General features: G+C 41.7%; 1 protein-coding gene across 4 annotated transcripts in view; it reads right to left on the bottom strand.

The window, feature by feature from the left end:
- Nucleotides 1–1,198: 1,198 nt before the first annotated feature.
- PRPS2 (phosphoribosyl pyrophosphate synthetase 2) overlaps nt 1,199–18,113 on the bottom strand; it is a 33,302-nt gene continuing 16,387 nt past the window's right edge. For 3 of the 4 annotated variants that reach the window (XM_055267161.2, XM_055267160.2, XM_055267159.2), the window contains 5 exons: nt 16,138–16,236; nt 15,323–15,447; nt 5,712–5,885; nt 4,589–4,748; nt 1,199–2,705 (listed from right to left, as the gene is read on the bottom strand). In XM_055267161.2, the coding sequence (XP_055123136.1) occupies nt 2,613–2,705; nt 4,589–4,748; nt 5,712–5,885; nt 15,323–15,447; nt 16,138–16,236 (651 nt within the window). In that variant the 3' untranslated portion in view covers nt 1,199–2,612. Of the gene's footprint in view, nt 2,706–3,807; nt 4,749–5,711; nt 5,886–15,322; nt 15,448–16,137; nt 16,237–18,113 lie in introns of those variants that run through there. The other variant, XM_063634958.1, reaches the window with a different exon arrangement.

Here is an 18,113-nt window from a genome sequence, read left to right as displayed (position 1 = left end):
TCCTGGGCATTCTGCTTTCAGAATAGGAAACAGAGCTCAAAGACTGCAATAAAGGAAACCACCCAGGTTTAAGCGATCTTGGAAAGCGGGGGCAGAAAAAAGGTGGAGGGATGTGTTCCTGGGGCACAGGGAGATAAATCAGGAAGATAAATATTGGTAATGAGAAGGAGGAGCCCTGTTGATTTCACGCAATTTAGATACAGGATAGCTGAGTATGTTTCAGGCCCTAACTCCCATCTTCCCTGGGACATCCTTGCTCAAACACATCATGTACCGAACACCCTCTGCTGTCCTGTGTCAGTCCACACTGGAACAACCATAGGGTTCTGGAAAATTCTGACATGAACCATCTAATGGTGATCACCCAGCCCTTCCTGGTCTCCCCAGCGTGATTCCAACCTCTGCACGCCTTAGTACTCCATCTTTCCCTTCCCCACTTCCCTGTCCCCTATAGTTCAGCCAGGGAATTAGGACTTGCCACAGGAAATGAAACGTCTCTGAAGAGGTGTGGCAGCATTATTAAGTGCAATTGTAAAGCTGATGAAGTGTCTTTGGCTTTCACTTCTCCTTCACTTCCCTCCTTTCTAGTACATTCTATCATGTTCTCTCACACTGTGATCACCTTTTTTCTCAGATGGACCTGGCTGTAATTCTTCATATTTCACTGTGACTTCAAGACAACACGTTGCCATTCTTAGTGTTACACATACTTTACAGCTGAGCTTCACCAGGGGAACGTAATTATGACTTGACTTTGCGCTCACGAGAGTAGTTTGAAGTATCACTGAACAGGCTGTTCTATGGGGACAGGAATCCTTCTCGGTGCTTCTGAAATCAATGAATATGAACAAGTTTTATGCAGCCTACATTTAAGTTTGGTTTGCTCCACTAGATGGATATTGAACATCACTACTCTGATGCGTGAACACACTGTACCATCTTTAATTTTATAGGAAACGTGGAATTAACAACTTGGACGCCTTATGTGGCACAGCTGTTATGCTCTGAGGAAAGGAGATTGCTGGTAAGTTCTTCAGGAAGAAACACCTTCAAAATGGAAAACAGCTGACATCAATTAACTTCTGGCTTTTCTGTAATTTTGTATGCTGGCCTATAATCGTAAAGTAGCAAACATTTTCAGGTACTGCAACACATCACTCCGTCAAAACATATTACTCCACAATGATTATGCAAACTATGAAAGCAGTCAGAATGATTTTATTGAAATGTTTTAGTACAATGTTAGAGGATCTTAAAATCTTATATTTTAAACCAATACAAGCACTGCAAATGATATACTCCTGAATCTAGTTGATGTAGTATCTAAAAAGAGAAGTGATCATATGAATATCTATAAGTTGACTAATGTAATTTAAGTTGGAGGCTAAACAACTTTGGTATATTCATATTTCTCTGGCTCCTGTTTTTGGCCAGATAAATGGCAAGTCCACTCCCATTCAGTAGAATTGGACAGGACCAATGTATTTGGTGGTCTCACTTAAGTTTCCATGCCAGGAGCAGCAAGAAATGTACAAATTCTGGGATTAAGCTGCTCCCAAGACAGTCTTCATCACCTTTGTGAACTGGAAACACCAAATAGTTAAGGTCTGAATTTCCACTGTGTGTGGCTAAGTCCAGTCGCGTTGGTTCATAAATGTATCCTGAAGGATTTTAAAATACAAAGGTGGGGCTAAATAATGATAGAAACCATCAGTTCTTAATTCAGAGAATGACAGTGCAGGTTCCTATATCCTTTTTAAAAATCGGAGATCATTATTTTAAAACTAGCTCTATATAGTCTTAGACTTTAAATTTAATCTTAGCTGAAATGATTACCTTTAAGTCAGTTGGCTTTAGGCCTTGGTGATTGCTCAATGTAATTTTGGAATTTTAGGATGCAGCATTTTAGGTAAGTGACAGTTATGTTTTGGAAGAGGTAATTTAAAAAATGATCCAGAACTACACTGCTCTGATATGTCTAATGTATACCCCCCAAAATGTGTCAGTGTCCATATTAAGCTAAATAAAATTTGGTCCAAATTAAGCACAATAACCAAGATGGTTTATCTGAAACTGAGTTATCAAAAAAAAAGAAAAATTCAAAATCCATGGTATTATAATTATAAATTTTCCAAGGTTCACTCCAAAGTAAAAGGATAATTAATTCTATACAGGGTTTTACCCAAATGTCCATAGGCATTATCAGTATATATTTACACAGAAGGCTTTAATCTTAAGTCACCTTTGGCAACCTCGAAATATATAAACTATGACTTCCACAATGAAATTATATACTTGAAAGTTGTCGCCTCAAAGTACTGAAAGAACAAAGGAAGAGATCACCTGTACCTGTTAAAAGTCAAAATGACAAAAACGTTTCTCATTTAAGACAGTTCACTTAAAGACCAAATAACCACCACCATTTCCCCAAAAACTGGAAAGAAATGATCTTGAGCTTTAGAAGGGGAAACAATAAATCTTAGCATATACAAAGATCTGATGCTTTTGCCAGTGATTAACCTATCATTGCTGAGTACCTACAGCTAAAAATCCAGAAAACAAAAACAGGTCAGAAGTCAGAGTAGGCTTGCTGGACACTTCCCATTCTGGATTTATAGCGGGACATGGCTGAACAGGTAGGACACGGATTCCCCATTGTGTGTCCTTCGGATTGCTTCGGCCAAGATCATGGAAATGTCAATGACCTAAATGCCAATGAGAAAAACAAAGGGAGAAGGGAAGCAGGACATCTTAGTTAGAGTTCTTTAAAAATTGAAAAGCTGGAAAGCTGAGAAACAATTTCTGCAGCATACATGACGTGTTGCTATCAAAACCTCCCACACTTTTGAGAGGACAGACAGACAGCTTTGGGGTATGTCTTCAAATTACAACCCCTTGAACCAGACCCATATGGGATCCTGGAAGGGAGATTTTCAATGCAGAGACAGAAGGCTTTTCAGGGATACTGTTAACCAGAGACATCCTTTTCGAGGGGCATTTGTTGTTTTAAATTAACTTTAATCATTAAACGGAAGGTTTTTCTGTTTCTGAAAAGGCGGTGACTGCGTCATTTAAGAGCACAACTGTGATCATCTAACTCAGGGATCAGCAAACTATAGAGGACCAAATAGTTAACATTTTTGGCTTTGGAAGCCAGAGGGTCTCTGTCACAAATACTCAACTTGCCCATTGTAGTGTGAAAGCAGCCACGGGCAATACATATACGAATGGGCATGGCTGTGCTCTGATAAAAATGTGCAGAAACAGATGACAGGCTGGATTTCACTTGTGAGCCATAGTGTGCCAACTCTCATCCTAAACTACTGCTAATCAGGCATGAAAATATAAGACATCGTTATTCTGACCATTTTCAGACTTACTGCTTTGTGTCAAGCAAACTGCTTTTCTCTCTGAGGAATCAGAAATCATGAAGCAGATCACTGTGATGCACCTTCACGCTATGCTGATGGGAGCTGAGGCTTTGGGGCAATGAAATGACTTGCCAAGGTTCACAGCGACATAGAGGCAAAATGGGCCTCAAACCCTTTTGACTTATTTCAGGCCAATTGCCATCTATATGATTACCAGCTCTCTGCTGGCCCGTGGGCATCCAATCAGCAGGGACGGGAAGGAGCAAAGCTCTGAAGATCCTCAGCTCAGCCTGCTGCTCCCACCCCCATTTGTTTTTACTGTGTGAATGTGTATGTATCTATCTGTGTATCTATCTATTTATCTATCTCCCTAAGATCAAGTATAGTGTCTGTTCTTATCAGTTGAAAATTTATATATATAACATCAAACTTGTCATTTTAACCATTTTTAAGTATACAATTTATTAGCATTAATTACATTCCTAATGTGTGAAATTATCACCATTATTTATTTCCAAACTGTTTTCATCATCCCAAACAAAAACTATATAGTCATTAAATGACAGATAATTCCCCACTGCCCCCGCACCCTCAGGCCCTGATAGCCACCATTCTACTTTGTCTCTATGAATTTTCCAATCTCAGGTACCTCCTAGAAGCGGAAACACAATATTCCTCCTTTTGCATCTGGCTTTTTTCACTTAGCACGATGTTTTCAAGGTTCATCCATGCTGTAGCATGTGTCAGGATTTCTTCCCCTTTAAAGGCTGAATAATATTCCATTGTAGCGATAGACCATACTTTGGCCATCTATTTGTCTGTTGATGGCCACTGGGTGGTTCTACCTTTTGGTTATTGTGAATAGTGCTGCTATGAACATGTCTGTACAAGTTTCTGTTTGAATATGTTTCCAAATTTGGGGGGCATATACCTAGGGGTGGAATTATTGGGTCATATGATAATTCTAAGTTTAGCTTTAGCACAGCCCGTTTCTGACTGTTTTTCTACTGTGATTTTATTCACTCTCTATTTCTAAATAGCGAACGTTGACCTCTGCTGGTCCTGGCCTTTTTCAGGGATCTAATATGATTTATATCCTGCCACCTCTGTCAAGCATGTGCCTTAGCAAGGAGCCACACACACAGAAGACATGATGCTATTTTTAAGGATCTAAAGTAGGTGCCTGGCTGCTTGGCTGCCTGTGGTGTAGACAGTACCTGAATCTTGGTGCAGTGTTTCATTTTGTCCTCTTGCGGAATTGTGTTTGTGACGACAACAGCCTCAAAGGCGGCATTATTTATTCTGGAAATAGCTGGTCCAGAGAAGATCCCATGGGTAAGGATAGCATACACTTTGGTGGCTCCAGCTGACAGCAGCCTGTAGAACAGCAGAAGATAAAAATTAAGGGTATGCAAATATTCTTGGAATACTCTCCCCTAGTATGAATGGTAAAAGCAAAAAGTGTGCTCCGTAAAAGAAAAACGCAACAAATTTCACTCACATTTATTAACCTAAGATAGGATCACTCAAGCATGAGCAAAACACTTTGTATTCCATTAAATCGGGGACTATCAACCTTGGCACTTGAGCCAGGATAATTCTTTGTCATGGGGGCTGTCCTATGCATTATGGGAAAATTCAACAGCATCCCTGGCCTCTACCCACTAACAACAACCCACCCCTCAGCCGTGACAACAAAAAAAGTCTCTAGACATTGCCACATGTCTCCCAGGGAGCAAAATCACTCCTGGTTGAGAACCACCAGTTTAAACCGATATAGCCAAACATCATTGTTTTGATGTGTAATCAACCTAAAAACATATATGCAAATAAGATATATATTCATTGTTTCATATTAAGTCTCCAAAACCTAGTGGCCTTTTTACACTCTCAGCACATCTTAAGTCAGACTGGCCATATTCTAAGAGCTCCCCGGCCACGTGTGGCTGGGTGGGGGCTTCCATACTGGACAGCAGCTCTACAAATCCTCCAGACACCCATGTGGCCGAGAAGGCTGGCACGAAAGCCAAATGGAAGGAAGCTAGGGCCTGAAGAAGCCCGAAAAACCGTCTTTCCTTTCGTGCTCAGTGCAAAGGGAAGCACCTTCTCTGACCCTTTTTCAAGTACACTACAAGCTCACCCTGGAAAATGAAAAGGCCCATGCTTTCTTTTCTACCAGAGAAAGACGTATAAAGATAAAAGGGCCTAGAAACTCCTTTGGTCTAAAACTCCACTGCCAAGACCAGCAATAATCAGGAAAAAGGAGCCCAATTTCTAAAAGCTGATGTGTTTCCCTTTCCTGGTGAGAAGTCCTAACGCTTTCCCCACCGCCCTGCGTACTTGTCCGCAGCATGGCAGATGGTGCCGCATGTGTCAGCCATGTCATCCACGAGGATGGCCACGCGGTCCTTCACGTCGCCCACCAGGACCATCCGGTCCACTTCATTCGCCTTCTTCCTCTCTTTGTGGATCAAAGCAAATTCCACATTCAACCTGTCTGCAATTGATGTGACCCTGGCAAAGGCACAAATGAACATGTTCATACAGTCAACTAGAGATCTCTTCTTTAAAGCTGTATTTTAGGAATGTAGCAGGCAACCACACTCGAGATGATGCAAGAATCAGGCCTCTCTTGATCAGCCCACGCATGGTCTGGGGCAGGCACTTAGCAGTCCACAGGGAGAAATGTGCTAATGGCAGACCTTGCAATTGGGGCAGCTAGGAATGACTGTCAGGGCACCCCGGCCACTGGATAAAACTACTGGATAAGAATTTGATATTCAATTTGTTAGTATTTGTGGGTAGCATTTTAAAACCATGACAGGTACAGCTTAAAGCAAGTTATTTAGGAACTACTATTTGCCCAGTTTGTGGCACAGACAGTGGGGACAAAAGTCCTGGTTAATACAGCCATCTAATATGTAGGCTAGTCAGGATGGGCTTCATTGCATTCAAGGTCTAAGGAGACTCTAAACTGTGAGCCCAGCTCCTCTGCTCATCTAAGGCAAATGCTCAGACATCAATGGTGCCAGGCATGGCATCGTGCCTGTACGGCCAGCTACTCAGGAGTCTCAGGTAGAAGGATGGCTTGAGCCTGAGTTCGAATCCAGCCTGGACAACATAGCAAGACCCCATCTCTTTAAGAAAAAAATCACTGGCTCAGGAGGAGCTGAGCTGCCAACAGGAAGAGAAAGTGGGCAGGCCTCGCTTGCTGGTGAGCCTGAGGCATTTCAGATTTTCCTGTGAAGAGTGGATTTAAATGGTGAAACTTAAGACAATGCCACAGGCATAAAGTAACATTAAGATTTGCCTATTCCAGTTTTTAAAATAACAGTCATTATGCAATTTAGCTGAAAAAATACTTTGGGGACCAATACACACATAGGCCAACTTAAGATGCAGTACATGGAGGATATAACCTCCACACACTAGTTTTAAAGTCCTAGTCCTACTCACTGTGTCATCCTCAGATGACGACCAGGAATGGAGTTCCTCGCGTGCTCTGATGAAGGACAGAGGGGGCACTCTCTGGGGCTGAGAGGGCAGTGGGAAGGGCAGTTAGGTGCTCCAGGCTCCCCTCCCTATTTCTGAGGATTTTCACAACACAACCAGTGTTTCTTTTCTTTTTTCTTTTTTGAGACAGAGTTTCACTCTTGTTGACCAGGCTGGAGTGCAATGGCACAATCTCGGCTCACTGCAACCTCTGCCTCCTGGGTTCAAGCAATTCTCTTGCCTCGGCCTCCTGAGTAGCTGGGATGACAGGCATGCACCACCACGTCCGGCTAATTTTGTATTTTTAGTAGAGACAGGGTTTCTCCATGTTGGCCAGGCTGGTCTCGAACTCCTGACCTCAGGTGATCCGCCCGCCTCAGCTTCCCAAAGTGCTGGGATTACAGGCATGAGCCACTGTGCCCAGCCAGTGTTTCTTTTCAATTGTGGTAAAATGTACATAACACAGAATTTATCCTTGGAACCATTTTAAAGTGTATTAATTCAATGGCATCAAGTACATTCACAATATTGCACAACTATTACCTCTATCTAGTTCCAGAACATTTCATGATATCAAAAGGAAACCCCACACCCCTTAAGCAGGCACTCCCTATTCCCCCCTCCCCCCAGGCCCTGCCAAGCATGAATCTATTTTCTGTCTCTATGGATTTACCTATTCTGAACTTTTTGTATAAATGGAATCATAGAATACATGCACTTTTGTGTCTGGCCTCTTTCAATTAGCATAAACTGTTCATAGTTCATCCACACTGCTGCATAGATCAGTACTTCATCTCTCTTTAAGTCTGAATAACATTCCATTGGGTGGAATGGAACAGCGCATTGCGTTCATCCATTCATCTGTTCATGGCCACTCAGGTTGGTTCCACCTTTTGGCTATACTGAATACTGCCGCTATGAATACTGCTGTATAAGTATCTATTTGAGTCCCTGTCTTCAAGTCTTTGGGGAATATACCTCAGAGTGGAATTGCTGGGTCATATGGTAACTCTGTATAACCTATTCGGCTAATATTTCCTTTTTTTTTTTTTTTATGAGAAACATCTTTTATTTCTTGTAAAGAGGTGAAAATAAGATTTTTTAATATTTCTCACTCGTAAGATTTTTAAACTCTTAAAAATGGAATATCCTCTTTTTAAAGCACATGCCATCTTAAAAAAATCTTAGCAATGTCCATTTGCACTCAAAGAAAAACATGCAGCACCATTGTCTTCCGACAAAATTCTGCATAAAAAAACCCTATGCAACTTTTTGCAAATATGTTCCTTCTTTCTTTATTATTCAGGGACTCCAAACCACAAACATTCAGTGCAATATTTATCGTTTTTTATTTCTGTAGGAAACACAGGACCAATGATGTCTTCTGACAACTGTTTCCTAATGATTTGTTGGGTTTATTGGATCCTCGGATCCTCGGATCCAATAAACCCAACAAATGAATTCCCAAACAATCTTAACAAAACTACAGAAGACCAAGAAAGCTTAAAAGAGACAAAGAATAAAGACAAGTCACCTAGTAAGGATGGCCAAGTCCTCAACGTCCCCAGTGGAAGCCAGAAGTTATGGAGTCATATCTTCAATGTGATATGAGAAAATAACTATCAGGCTAGGACTCTGTACTCAGCAAAACTGCCTTTCCAGAAGGAGAGCAAAATAAAGATAGTTTCAGCCAAACTATACAACCTAAGAATTTATTTCTAACATATAACCACTTAAAGAATGCAACTTAAGAAAAAGGAAAATCACCACAGATACATCGAGATGTGGTGGGGGGCAGGGGCAGAGAAAGGGAAGCAAAGATATTGATCAATATGTGGACAAATCTAAACAAATGTTGATTGTACAAAACCAAAATAATAATAATGTCTACTTTGTGGAGAAGGAAAAACTAAAGCATACAGTAGCTAAGCATGGTGGCTCACACCTATACTCCCAGCACTTTGGGAGGCCGAGGCAAGCAGATCGCTTGAGCCCAGGAGTTGGAGACCAGCCTGGGCAACATAGTAAAACCCTGTCTCTACAAAAAATACAAAAATTAGCCAGGCATGGTGGCATGCGCCTTTAGTTCCAGCTACTTGGGAGGCTAAGGTGGCAGGATTACTTGAGCCTGGGAGATCGGGGGCTGCAGTGAGCTGTGATCGCGCCACTGCACTCCAGCCTGGGTGACAGAGCAAGACTCTGTCTCAAAAACAAAAACAACACATAGGCGGTGGTCATAAATCCAAATATGTCAATTTTCATAAAAGAAAAGGGACCAAACTTTCCAGTTAAACACAGAGACTGTGAGATAACAGAATAAGACATCAACGTCCTTGAAGCAAAGAGAATCATTACTATGTTGAGGTCCATGCTTCTCCTACCCTTAAAACACTCATCCTACCCTTAAAATACTCATCCTACCCTTAAAACACTCATCCTACCCTTAAAATACTCATCCTACCCTTAAAACACTCATCCTACCCTTAGAACACTCATCCTACCTTTAAAACACTCATTCTTCAGGATGCAACCAAAACCACAGTAGCCTAGCAGATACCCTTTGTAAACTTGTCTAGCTGTCAACAGTTTCCTTACTTAAAGATTTAATAAAAAAAAATTAAAGGCCAACAAAAATCTTGCTCCATAATCACCTTAAAACACATACAGTTCAGCCAGGCACGGTGGCTCACAGCTGTAATCCCAGCACTTTGGGAGGCTGAGGTGGGTGGATCACCTGAGGTTAGGAGTTCAAGATGAGCCTGGCCAACGTGGTGAAACTCCATCTCTACAAAAATACAAAAAGTAGCCGGGCATGATGGTGGGTACCTGTAACCCCAGCTACTCGGGAGGCTGAGGCGGGAGAATTGCTTGATCCCGGGAGGTGGAGGTTGCAGTGAGCCAAGATTGCGCCATTGCACTCCAGCCTGGGCGACTGAGCAAGACTCTGTCTCAAAAAACAAACAAACAAAATACGTACAGTTCTACTATCTACGTGCCAATGTCATAAAAGCCACTTGAACTCCAGGTAAGGAAAGCTACTTTCTGGGAACATGAGACAGGTTTTCCCAAGACACATGAACACCTTGCACAACATGTCCACATACATTACCGTCTGCTTATTTGGTAAAGACTAGGCAGATTTGGGAATGACAGGATAGCAGTCCACAGCCCAGCACTGGGAAGCACTGCCCTTTGTGGTGGAAGTTCTATACCGGAGAAGTTGAAGCAGAACCTGTTTTCATCTCTCTGCCGGGTGGCGCCTGTTCTCACGAGCCTGCTCACAAGCAGACAGCATGGTAGGCATGGAAGTCGGACTGGGAAAGAAGGCGAGCTCTGTGGTTCTTGGCAGTGGGGGAAACAGACATCTCACTTGAGCGGGGAGCCCTAGCCACTTAAAGGTATCCAATGGTAATGTCAGAAGAAGAAGATAAAATACTCCCGCAAACAGCTTCCTGGGTTGTTAGAACACTAGGATTTCCTGAAAAAGCTATAGGTAACTCTTCTTTTCCTTGTATATCATGGAGACCTAATACCTACTCCTACCAAATGACGCTGACACAATGTACCACACTGAAATCTTAGGCAGAAAAAGGCAGAACGAAAATTATATACATACAGTTTTGGATTTCTTCTGGGCACATATTTACAATCTTTTCTCTGTGGGTGCATGTGCCATATCAGCTCCCCCAGGAGAGACAGATACATAGTACACCAAATTATTCATAGTGGTATCACTGGTCGAGATATAAAGTAGTTAAGATTTTCTTCTTTCCACTTTCCAAATTTCCTATAGAGCATCCCCAAAGATTATATAATCAGAAAAAAAAGTTAAACCTGAGTTACCTAGTTTTACCCTCTTCCCATACCACTTCTAGGTTGACACTTGCCATCTCAGCAGTGGTAGGTAGGTTTCTTGGGTTTAATTTTTTTTCCGTGGTCAACCCAACCAAGCTACAAAGCCTACCCAAGAGTGACCTCCTGTGGCAACATTCAGTTTTACCTGGAACGAGTCAACTTCAAAGCTTTTTCTAAAGCAACAAGCTCCAATTGGTCAGACAGAAATTTACAGTATTTTATTTTGCTAACTATGACCTTTTGCATCAAGCAAAGAAGTCACAGATAATGTCAACTGCATATGTCATGTATTACCTGCAAGGCTGTTCTGAGGAGACTGTCAGTTGGGGGCTAGAATATGAGGATGACAATGATGTGTAGCAGAAACACTTGGAAAACAGAAAGGAGGTGACAAAAATTCTGAAATGTACTTCCCTAAAAAGCTTGATTTTCCTGGCAGAGGGAGCAGGGGTGGTTGAGTGCAGACTGCTTGAAAGGAGGTCTGAACAAAACAAAACAGCATCTCAACCCCAGCCATTTACTCTGTTTACTTTATTCTGCATTTTTTTTAAAAGTAGGAGTTGGCAAATAGCTATCTGTTTGAAATGCGGAACTCTGTATATGATGAAAGATGCCATTTCAAATCAATAGAGGTGGATTATTTAATAAATAGTTTTGGAAAAACTAGACAGTAGAGTCGGGGGGGGGGTGGGGGCTGGATTCTTATTTCTTTATTCCAAAATAAATTTCAGATGGAAGTAAACGGGACATTAAAAAAGAAAAAAAATATACAAAATCATGGGAGAAGACTAATTTTAAGAGAAGGATGACTCCTACATAAACTCAGAAGCCATAATGTGAAGAAAAAATAAACATGACTACGTAAGAAGGTTTTTAAAGTCCTGCAGAGAATAAAAATACAAAAAAGGAGAAGAAATGAAAAAACTTGGAGAAATATTTGCAACACACATGAGAAACAGCTGTGATCTCTTGTCTATGCAAAACTGTAGACAATCCACAAGAAAGGTCCCAGCCAAGAGAACAATAGGCAAAAGATCTGAATAGAGACCCCTCTCATGGCAAATCAACATACCCTGGTAAGGGCACTACCCTCACCCACAGCAACCTGAGCTCACAGGAAGAGGATGCCATAGATCGCCTACCTGATCTGGAAGTAAACTGCCTGATAACCCACTGTGTGAACAAGGCTGTGTAGAAAGTCACTAGCATCCATACCCGATAGAATGTCAACTGGTATATTTTTTGGAAAAGACCATATTTTGGCACTGCCCATCAAACCTAAAATGGCTCATGCCTTTTGACTTGGCAATTCCACTTCTAGGAATGTATCCTACTAGCACACATGTACAAAATGTCAAAGCAACGATATTGCTTCAGAACTGCATTTAAGAGTGCAAACAATGGCACCTACAAATGAAGAGGGGGCCTGACTGGTCATAGGAGCTGTGGTACATGCACACGAGGGAATATTGCACAGCTGCACAACACAGCTATGGAATCATTGTTAAGATACAGCAAGTGAGTTTTTCAGAAAAGCACAATGAAGAACTGTGTACATCACATTGCCATTTGCATGAAATAAATAGGCAGATATACGTTTAAATGACACAATTCTGACACTGGAAATAACAGTGGCATTTAAAGAATGGGGACGGGACACTTTTGTACTGTCTGAATTTCTGCTAAGAGCATGTATGATATTCTTAGACTATGTATATAAAAACAGGGTTGGGGGAGGAAAGAAAGATGGTCATACAAATTTGTGGAATCTACTATTCTTTGGGCTGAGTAGCTGCCAAAATAACATTTTCTCGTTTACAAAGGTATCTGCCAGACACGAAGGCCACTGTTCTATACTACCAATTGATATACAAAGTCTCCAAAAGATAACCCCATAAAGATAGAAAGTAGATTCCTGGCTGCCAGGGATAAGGTAGGGCGAAGTAAACGGGGAGTGACTGCTAATGGGTACAGGGTTTCTTTTTGGGGTGATAAAAATGCTCTGGAATTAGATAGTGATGGTTGCACAAATCTCTGAATATGCAAAACACTGCTGACCTGTACACTTTAAATGGGTAAATTGTACGTATTTGGAGTTTTTCGTTTTTTCTTTTTCTTTTTTGAGATGGACTCTCGCCCTGTCACCCATGCTGGAGTGCAGTGGTGTGATCTCAGCTCACTGCAACCTCCACCTCCCAGGTTCAAGTGATTCTCCTGCCTCAGCCTCCTGAATAGCTGGAATTACAGGTGTGCACCACCAAGCCCAGCTAATTTTTGTATTTTCAGCAGAAACGGGGTTTCACCCTGTTGGCCAGGCTGTTCTCGAACTCCTGACCTCAAGTGATCCACCTGCCTTGGCCTCCCAAAGTGCTGGGGTTACAGGTGTGAGTCACTGCACCCGGCCAATTGTACGTATTTGAATTACACTGTAACAAAGCTGTTATTATAACCCAGTTACATCTGAAACTTGCTCTTGTACCCCTTTGGCTGGATTCTTTGCCTCTGACCTTCCATTGGGCCAGTGCATTTGCCTCATTTGAATGCAGATTCCATGTGACTTGCAGAAGTTTCCAAGTCAACTGCAAGCATTTCTAGTAGATATGACTCCAAAATGTTGCTCACAATCTTTTGCAGAGGACTCTCAACGTAATTCAACCTTGATTCTTGGCCAAGGGCATTTTTGTGAACATTACACACCGTACAGTAATAGGCTATGTGACACAGCACTGCTCTCCACCCCATGACTGCCCATCTAGGGTCTTTGCAAGTTAACTTTCTGCTCCCGTCTTTTATATATTTGTGTCTCCTCCCTGGCCACAGCCACTTCCTGCTGCTGGCAGAGGCCGATCTCCAGCTGCAGGGTCCGTTCCTTCTCTTCTGTGCTGGGAACCCAAGCAGCCGTTGGAAGGCAGCTTTGAGCAGAAACAACAAGGCTCTTCTAAGAATCAGGGCCTGTGTTTCCCTGCAAGAGTGTTAAGACAACTTTCTGGGCTACTTCTAAGCTTTTGTGTTTGATCCTAGGTCCTCAGCTGGGCTGCAGGCAGATGAGGGTGCCAAATGAGGGACAGGCTTTTGATGTCAGACATTCCAAAGGCTGATCACTTGTCACTCTCATCACATCTCTATTAGTGCACATTTAGAACTTCCTTGCTTCCTCACTGGACTGGGGGGTAGAAGTCTCTCCTGCTTCTTCTCCCTTATGGAGGTCTCTACCTACACAATAAAACTCCCTTCCCAGCCTTTTTTCTTCCCAGATAGCATCTGCAAAGCTCTACAAGGTCATTAGGTCACCAAGCCTCAGCTTGCAGCATTCTCTTATTGTGCTCATCCTTGATTCTGAACACCCTGTACCCTGATTGCTTGTTAACGCCTCGAGTATCTCTGCCAAGCCCTTGAGATGTGCTACTTAGTACCACGTTCTCACACCACTGGGTGTGTCATCACTGCCGTACTGTTACTACCAGGTTGTTGTTAACTCTCCTTCACCTCGGTTTCCTTTTAAACTTACTTATTTGATAGTCCAGTAATTGTTATCTTATCCCCAAGTATTGGCTGCCTGCTGCCCTGTTGTCTGCACGTGCCGGGTCTGCGTGGACTGTGTTCTCTTGGTTTTCTAACTTTGGATGAGGCACCGGGTCAGGTTGAGCAGGGAGCACTCACCGAGCAGCTAGGATTGTGAAATTCTCCCTCTGCAGGGGCTCTGCAGCCTGGAGCACATTTTCGTGTGTATTCCACTCCACATCTGAATGTGGCACAGGCTCGTGGTTTGACTTCTCATAGGTGACTATTTCCTCCCCTAATCCAAAGGCCGAGGTAAAGATGGGCTTTCCCCCTGGCTTTTGGCTAGAAGTCTGGCTTTCAGCTCTCTTCTCTTCTTCTTCTTTTTTTTTTTTTTTAGAGTCAGGGTCTCACTCTGTTACCCAGGCTGGAGTGCAGTGGTGTGATCATAGCTCACTGCAGCCTGGAGCGCCTGGGCTCAAGTGATTCTCCCGCCTCGGCCTCCCAAGGTGCTAGGATTACAGGCATACATCACCGTGCCTGGCTTCAGCTCCCTTCTTTATGGGGGTTTCCACGTGAGTATTAAAACCCAAGCCACCAGGCTCTTCCTGGATCTGATGCCCATCCCCCAAGCCACCTGGACATGGCTTTCCGCCTCTGCTTTATTTCTTGGTCTCAGATATTTCCTTCTTGGTATTCTATGTACAGAGATTTCTTTTAAAAAAATTTGTTCTGTTTTGGCTACCATTTCCAAGTGCCGTTAATTAAAAGACTTATTTTCCAATTAGGCTCATTACTTTTATAATCAGAAAACAATAACTTAAAAAAACCTCAAACACATCTACCCTTTGCTGAAAACAAACCAATATATACCTATTGTGTACATGTGTCTCTGTTTGTATTTTCTTCTTTCCTGAATGATGAAATATTAACAAAGATGATGGGTTTCTGCTCTGGAAGTGAAGCCTGCGGGTCTTTCTACTTACTTGCTCATTAGCAAAATAAAGCTTTAAGTAATTTACAGCATGCTTCCTTATCTAATACATCGGAAAACGAAAAACCAGTCAGCAGATGGAGAAACCTGCAAGGTGTAGCCTGCATGATACCTTTTGGCTCCCCCTGCGTCAGGTGAAACAATGATACAGTTCTTCCACTCGGCAATGTTTTCCCGAATCCACTGCAGGACTGCGGGCTCCGCATACAAATTATCCACAGGAATATCAAAGAATCCCTAAAGGGAGAAGTGAGTGTCATGTTGCAGGGTTTTGTTTTGTTTTGTTTTTTCTTTTTTTTTTAAATGATAATTGCTTTCATTAAATAACATTTGCATTTTTTGTTCAAAAGAAGCTTTTATAACAGACTCCCTTTTGTTAATTTTAAACAGAATTAAATCAAAAGACAGATATGTTATAGGGGCATATTTCAGTCCAATCTGTCTTTTGGGACATATTCTATTGTCTTATGATGGCCTATATTCTGAGGAAGAGAATGGCTATGCAGGACGGTGAGGGAAAGGGTTTGTTGTCTCTTTAGTAGTTATTATAAATCAAATACTTCACGTTCATTATATAACACAAAGTGGCACAGTACAATTTGGCCTGTTTTAGAGACAAAGAAAATAAGTTATGAAGAAGTTAAAAAGTATACATTATGACTCTGCCATTCTAATTATTTTCCATAAGCTGAGATGGAACTATACAGAGCTTACTACGAAAAAGCCATCCCCACTCCTCCATAATTGACTGTGGGGCAAGGTGGTGATAGAGACTGGAAGTACTAATATCAAATTATATTTTCAAGTTTAGTAAAGACAAAAATCCAAGAAAGTAGCCATATATAAACTCAAACACAAGTAATGTTACCTCTTCTAAGATTATTTAACAGACTTGATTTAACCATTTGAGAAGGAAAACATGGATACCTGTATCTGAGAAGCATGCAGGTCCATGGTGATGATGTGATCCGCCCCAGCCACCGACAGCATATTGGCCACAAGTTTTGCAGAAATTGGGGCACGACTCTAAAAGGAAGAACGTTAATTTTATAACAGGAAAAGATGGATACTGTTACATTCCTCCCACTAGGACGTACATGAGAAGGATAAATCATAGATGCAATCAACGAAGCATCGAAAAGAAAATTATACATGTTGTAACAGCAAAAGATATATTCATTCCATCTTATTCAGCAAATATTTACTATTTACATATACTACTGCAAAACTAAGTGCTTGACGCTGGGTATAGAGAACAAACATGAAAGAAGCAAACAGTTAAACATATGTACATGTAATGTCACAATTTGTATAATTGAAATCATGGTAAGTGTGTAGAAATAAAAGGTACGGAGAGAGAGAGATGATAGTAGTAGGAAGGACATAAAGTTTAAACAAGATCATTATTAGCGGTCCCTCTGAGGAAATCACTTTTAAGGCAAGTTTAGCAAAGGCGAGGAGAATAGTGTTCTAGAAGGACAGAGTGGCACATGTGAAATCACTGAGGCCAAGAGACCCTCACACAGCCAGAGGCTAAAAGAAGTCCAGCTATTAAAGAGGAATTCATGAGCTGACATTTGGACGGGAGCCGACAGTTGGACGCTAACACTATTACAAATGGAAAAAAGCAAGGTCAAAGAATGAATACTGTAAGGGGATTGATAATAGTTACTATTTAATTTCATACTTAGTGTCATTTACTGACATTATGTTCTTTGTAAAATTACCTAACTTCTCTATAGCTTTGGTTTCCACATCATAAATGATGGACAATACAACTGCCCACATCAAAGAAATCCAAGAAATTATATAGACACATGATTAGACCTAGGTGGCGTTCAGCATTTTGTTGTAAACAACACTATTTCTATATATCAGCCACAAAAAAGAAAATAAAAGCTTAAAAAAAGATTTCATTCAAAATAGTAACAAATGATCCTTGTTACACACACACACACACACAGTATATTCATGTAAAAACACATGCAGGAAGGAATTACATCGAAAATGTTAACAGATTATTTGTGTTTTCCCTAATATACCACTTTTTAAAAAGAAATATGTATTTTATCATTAAAAATAGGTATATATGGGGCACGGTGGCTTACGCCTGTAATCCCAGCACTTTGGGAGGCCGAGGCAGGCGGATCATGAGGTCAGAAGATCCAGACCATCCTGGCTAACACGGTGAAACCCCGTCTCTACTAAAAACACAAAAAATTAGCCAGGCGTGGTGACGCATGCCTGTAGTCCCAGCTACTCGGGAGGCTGAGGCAGGAGAATCGCTTGAACCCAGGAGGCAGAGGTTGCAGTGAGCCGAGATGGCACTACTGCACTCCAGCCTGGGTGACAGAGCGAGACTCCGTCTCAAAAAAAAAAAAAAAAAGGTATGCATGTATGTTCAAAACAGAAAAGAATGAGAGGAAAACACTCTAAAAAGTTAACAGATGTTTCTAGAATGTGAGATTATAGGAAAATATATTTTTCTTGTTTTTTTATTTTTTCAATCTTCTCCACTAATTATAGATCATAACTCATGTTTTCATCATTTAACTCCCCTGTACTATATTCCATGTTGCCTTTGGGATAAAATCGAATTTTCGCAGCTTTATTCTCCAAAGTTCTCCGGCCAGTCTGGCTGCAGCCTACTAGGAACAGCTCCTTTCCCACACCTCTGCTTCAGGAAGCTTCCTTAAAGTCAGCCTTGGGGCTGCTCTTCCTCCTCTAGAATAAACACTTGAAGCCTGGCCATTATACCCACATGCCTGCCTTGTCCCTATTCCACCGCCTCTGCCGAGCCAATGTGTCTGATCCTCCAAGTCTGGTTCAAATCTCCCAATTTTAAGGCAGAACTCCAGGCATCATCTCTCCTTTCTAAGGGGGCACAGAATTGGTAAGCATTT

This window comes from Symphalangus syndactylus, chromosome X (genome assembly GCF_028878055.3).
Source record: "Symphalangus syndactylus isolate Jambi chromosome X, NHGRI_mSymSyn1-v2.1_pri, whole genome shotgun sequence".
Taxonomy (NCBI): Eukaryota; Metazoa; Chordata; class Mammalia; order Primates; family Hylobatidae; genus Symphalangus; species Symphalangus syndactylus.
This window is presented reverse-complemented; position numbering and strand designations above follow the sequence as displayed.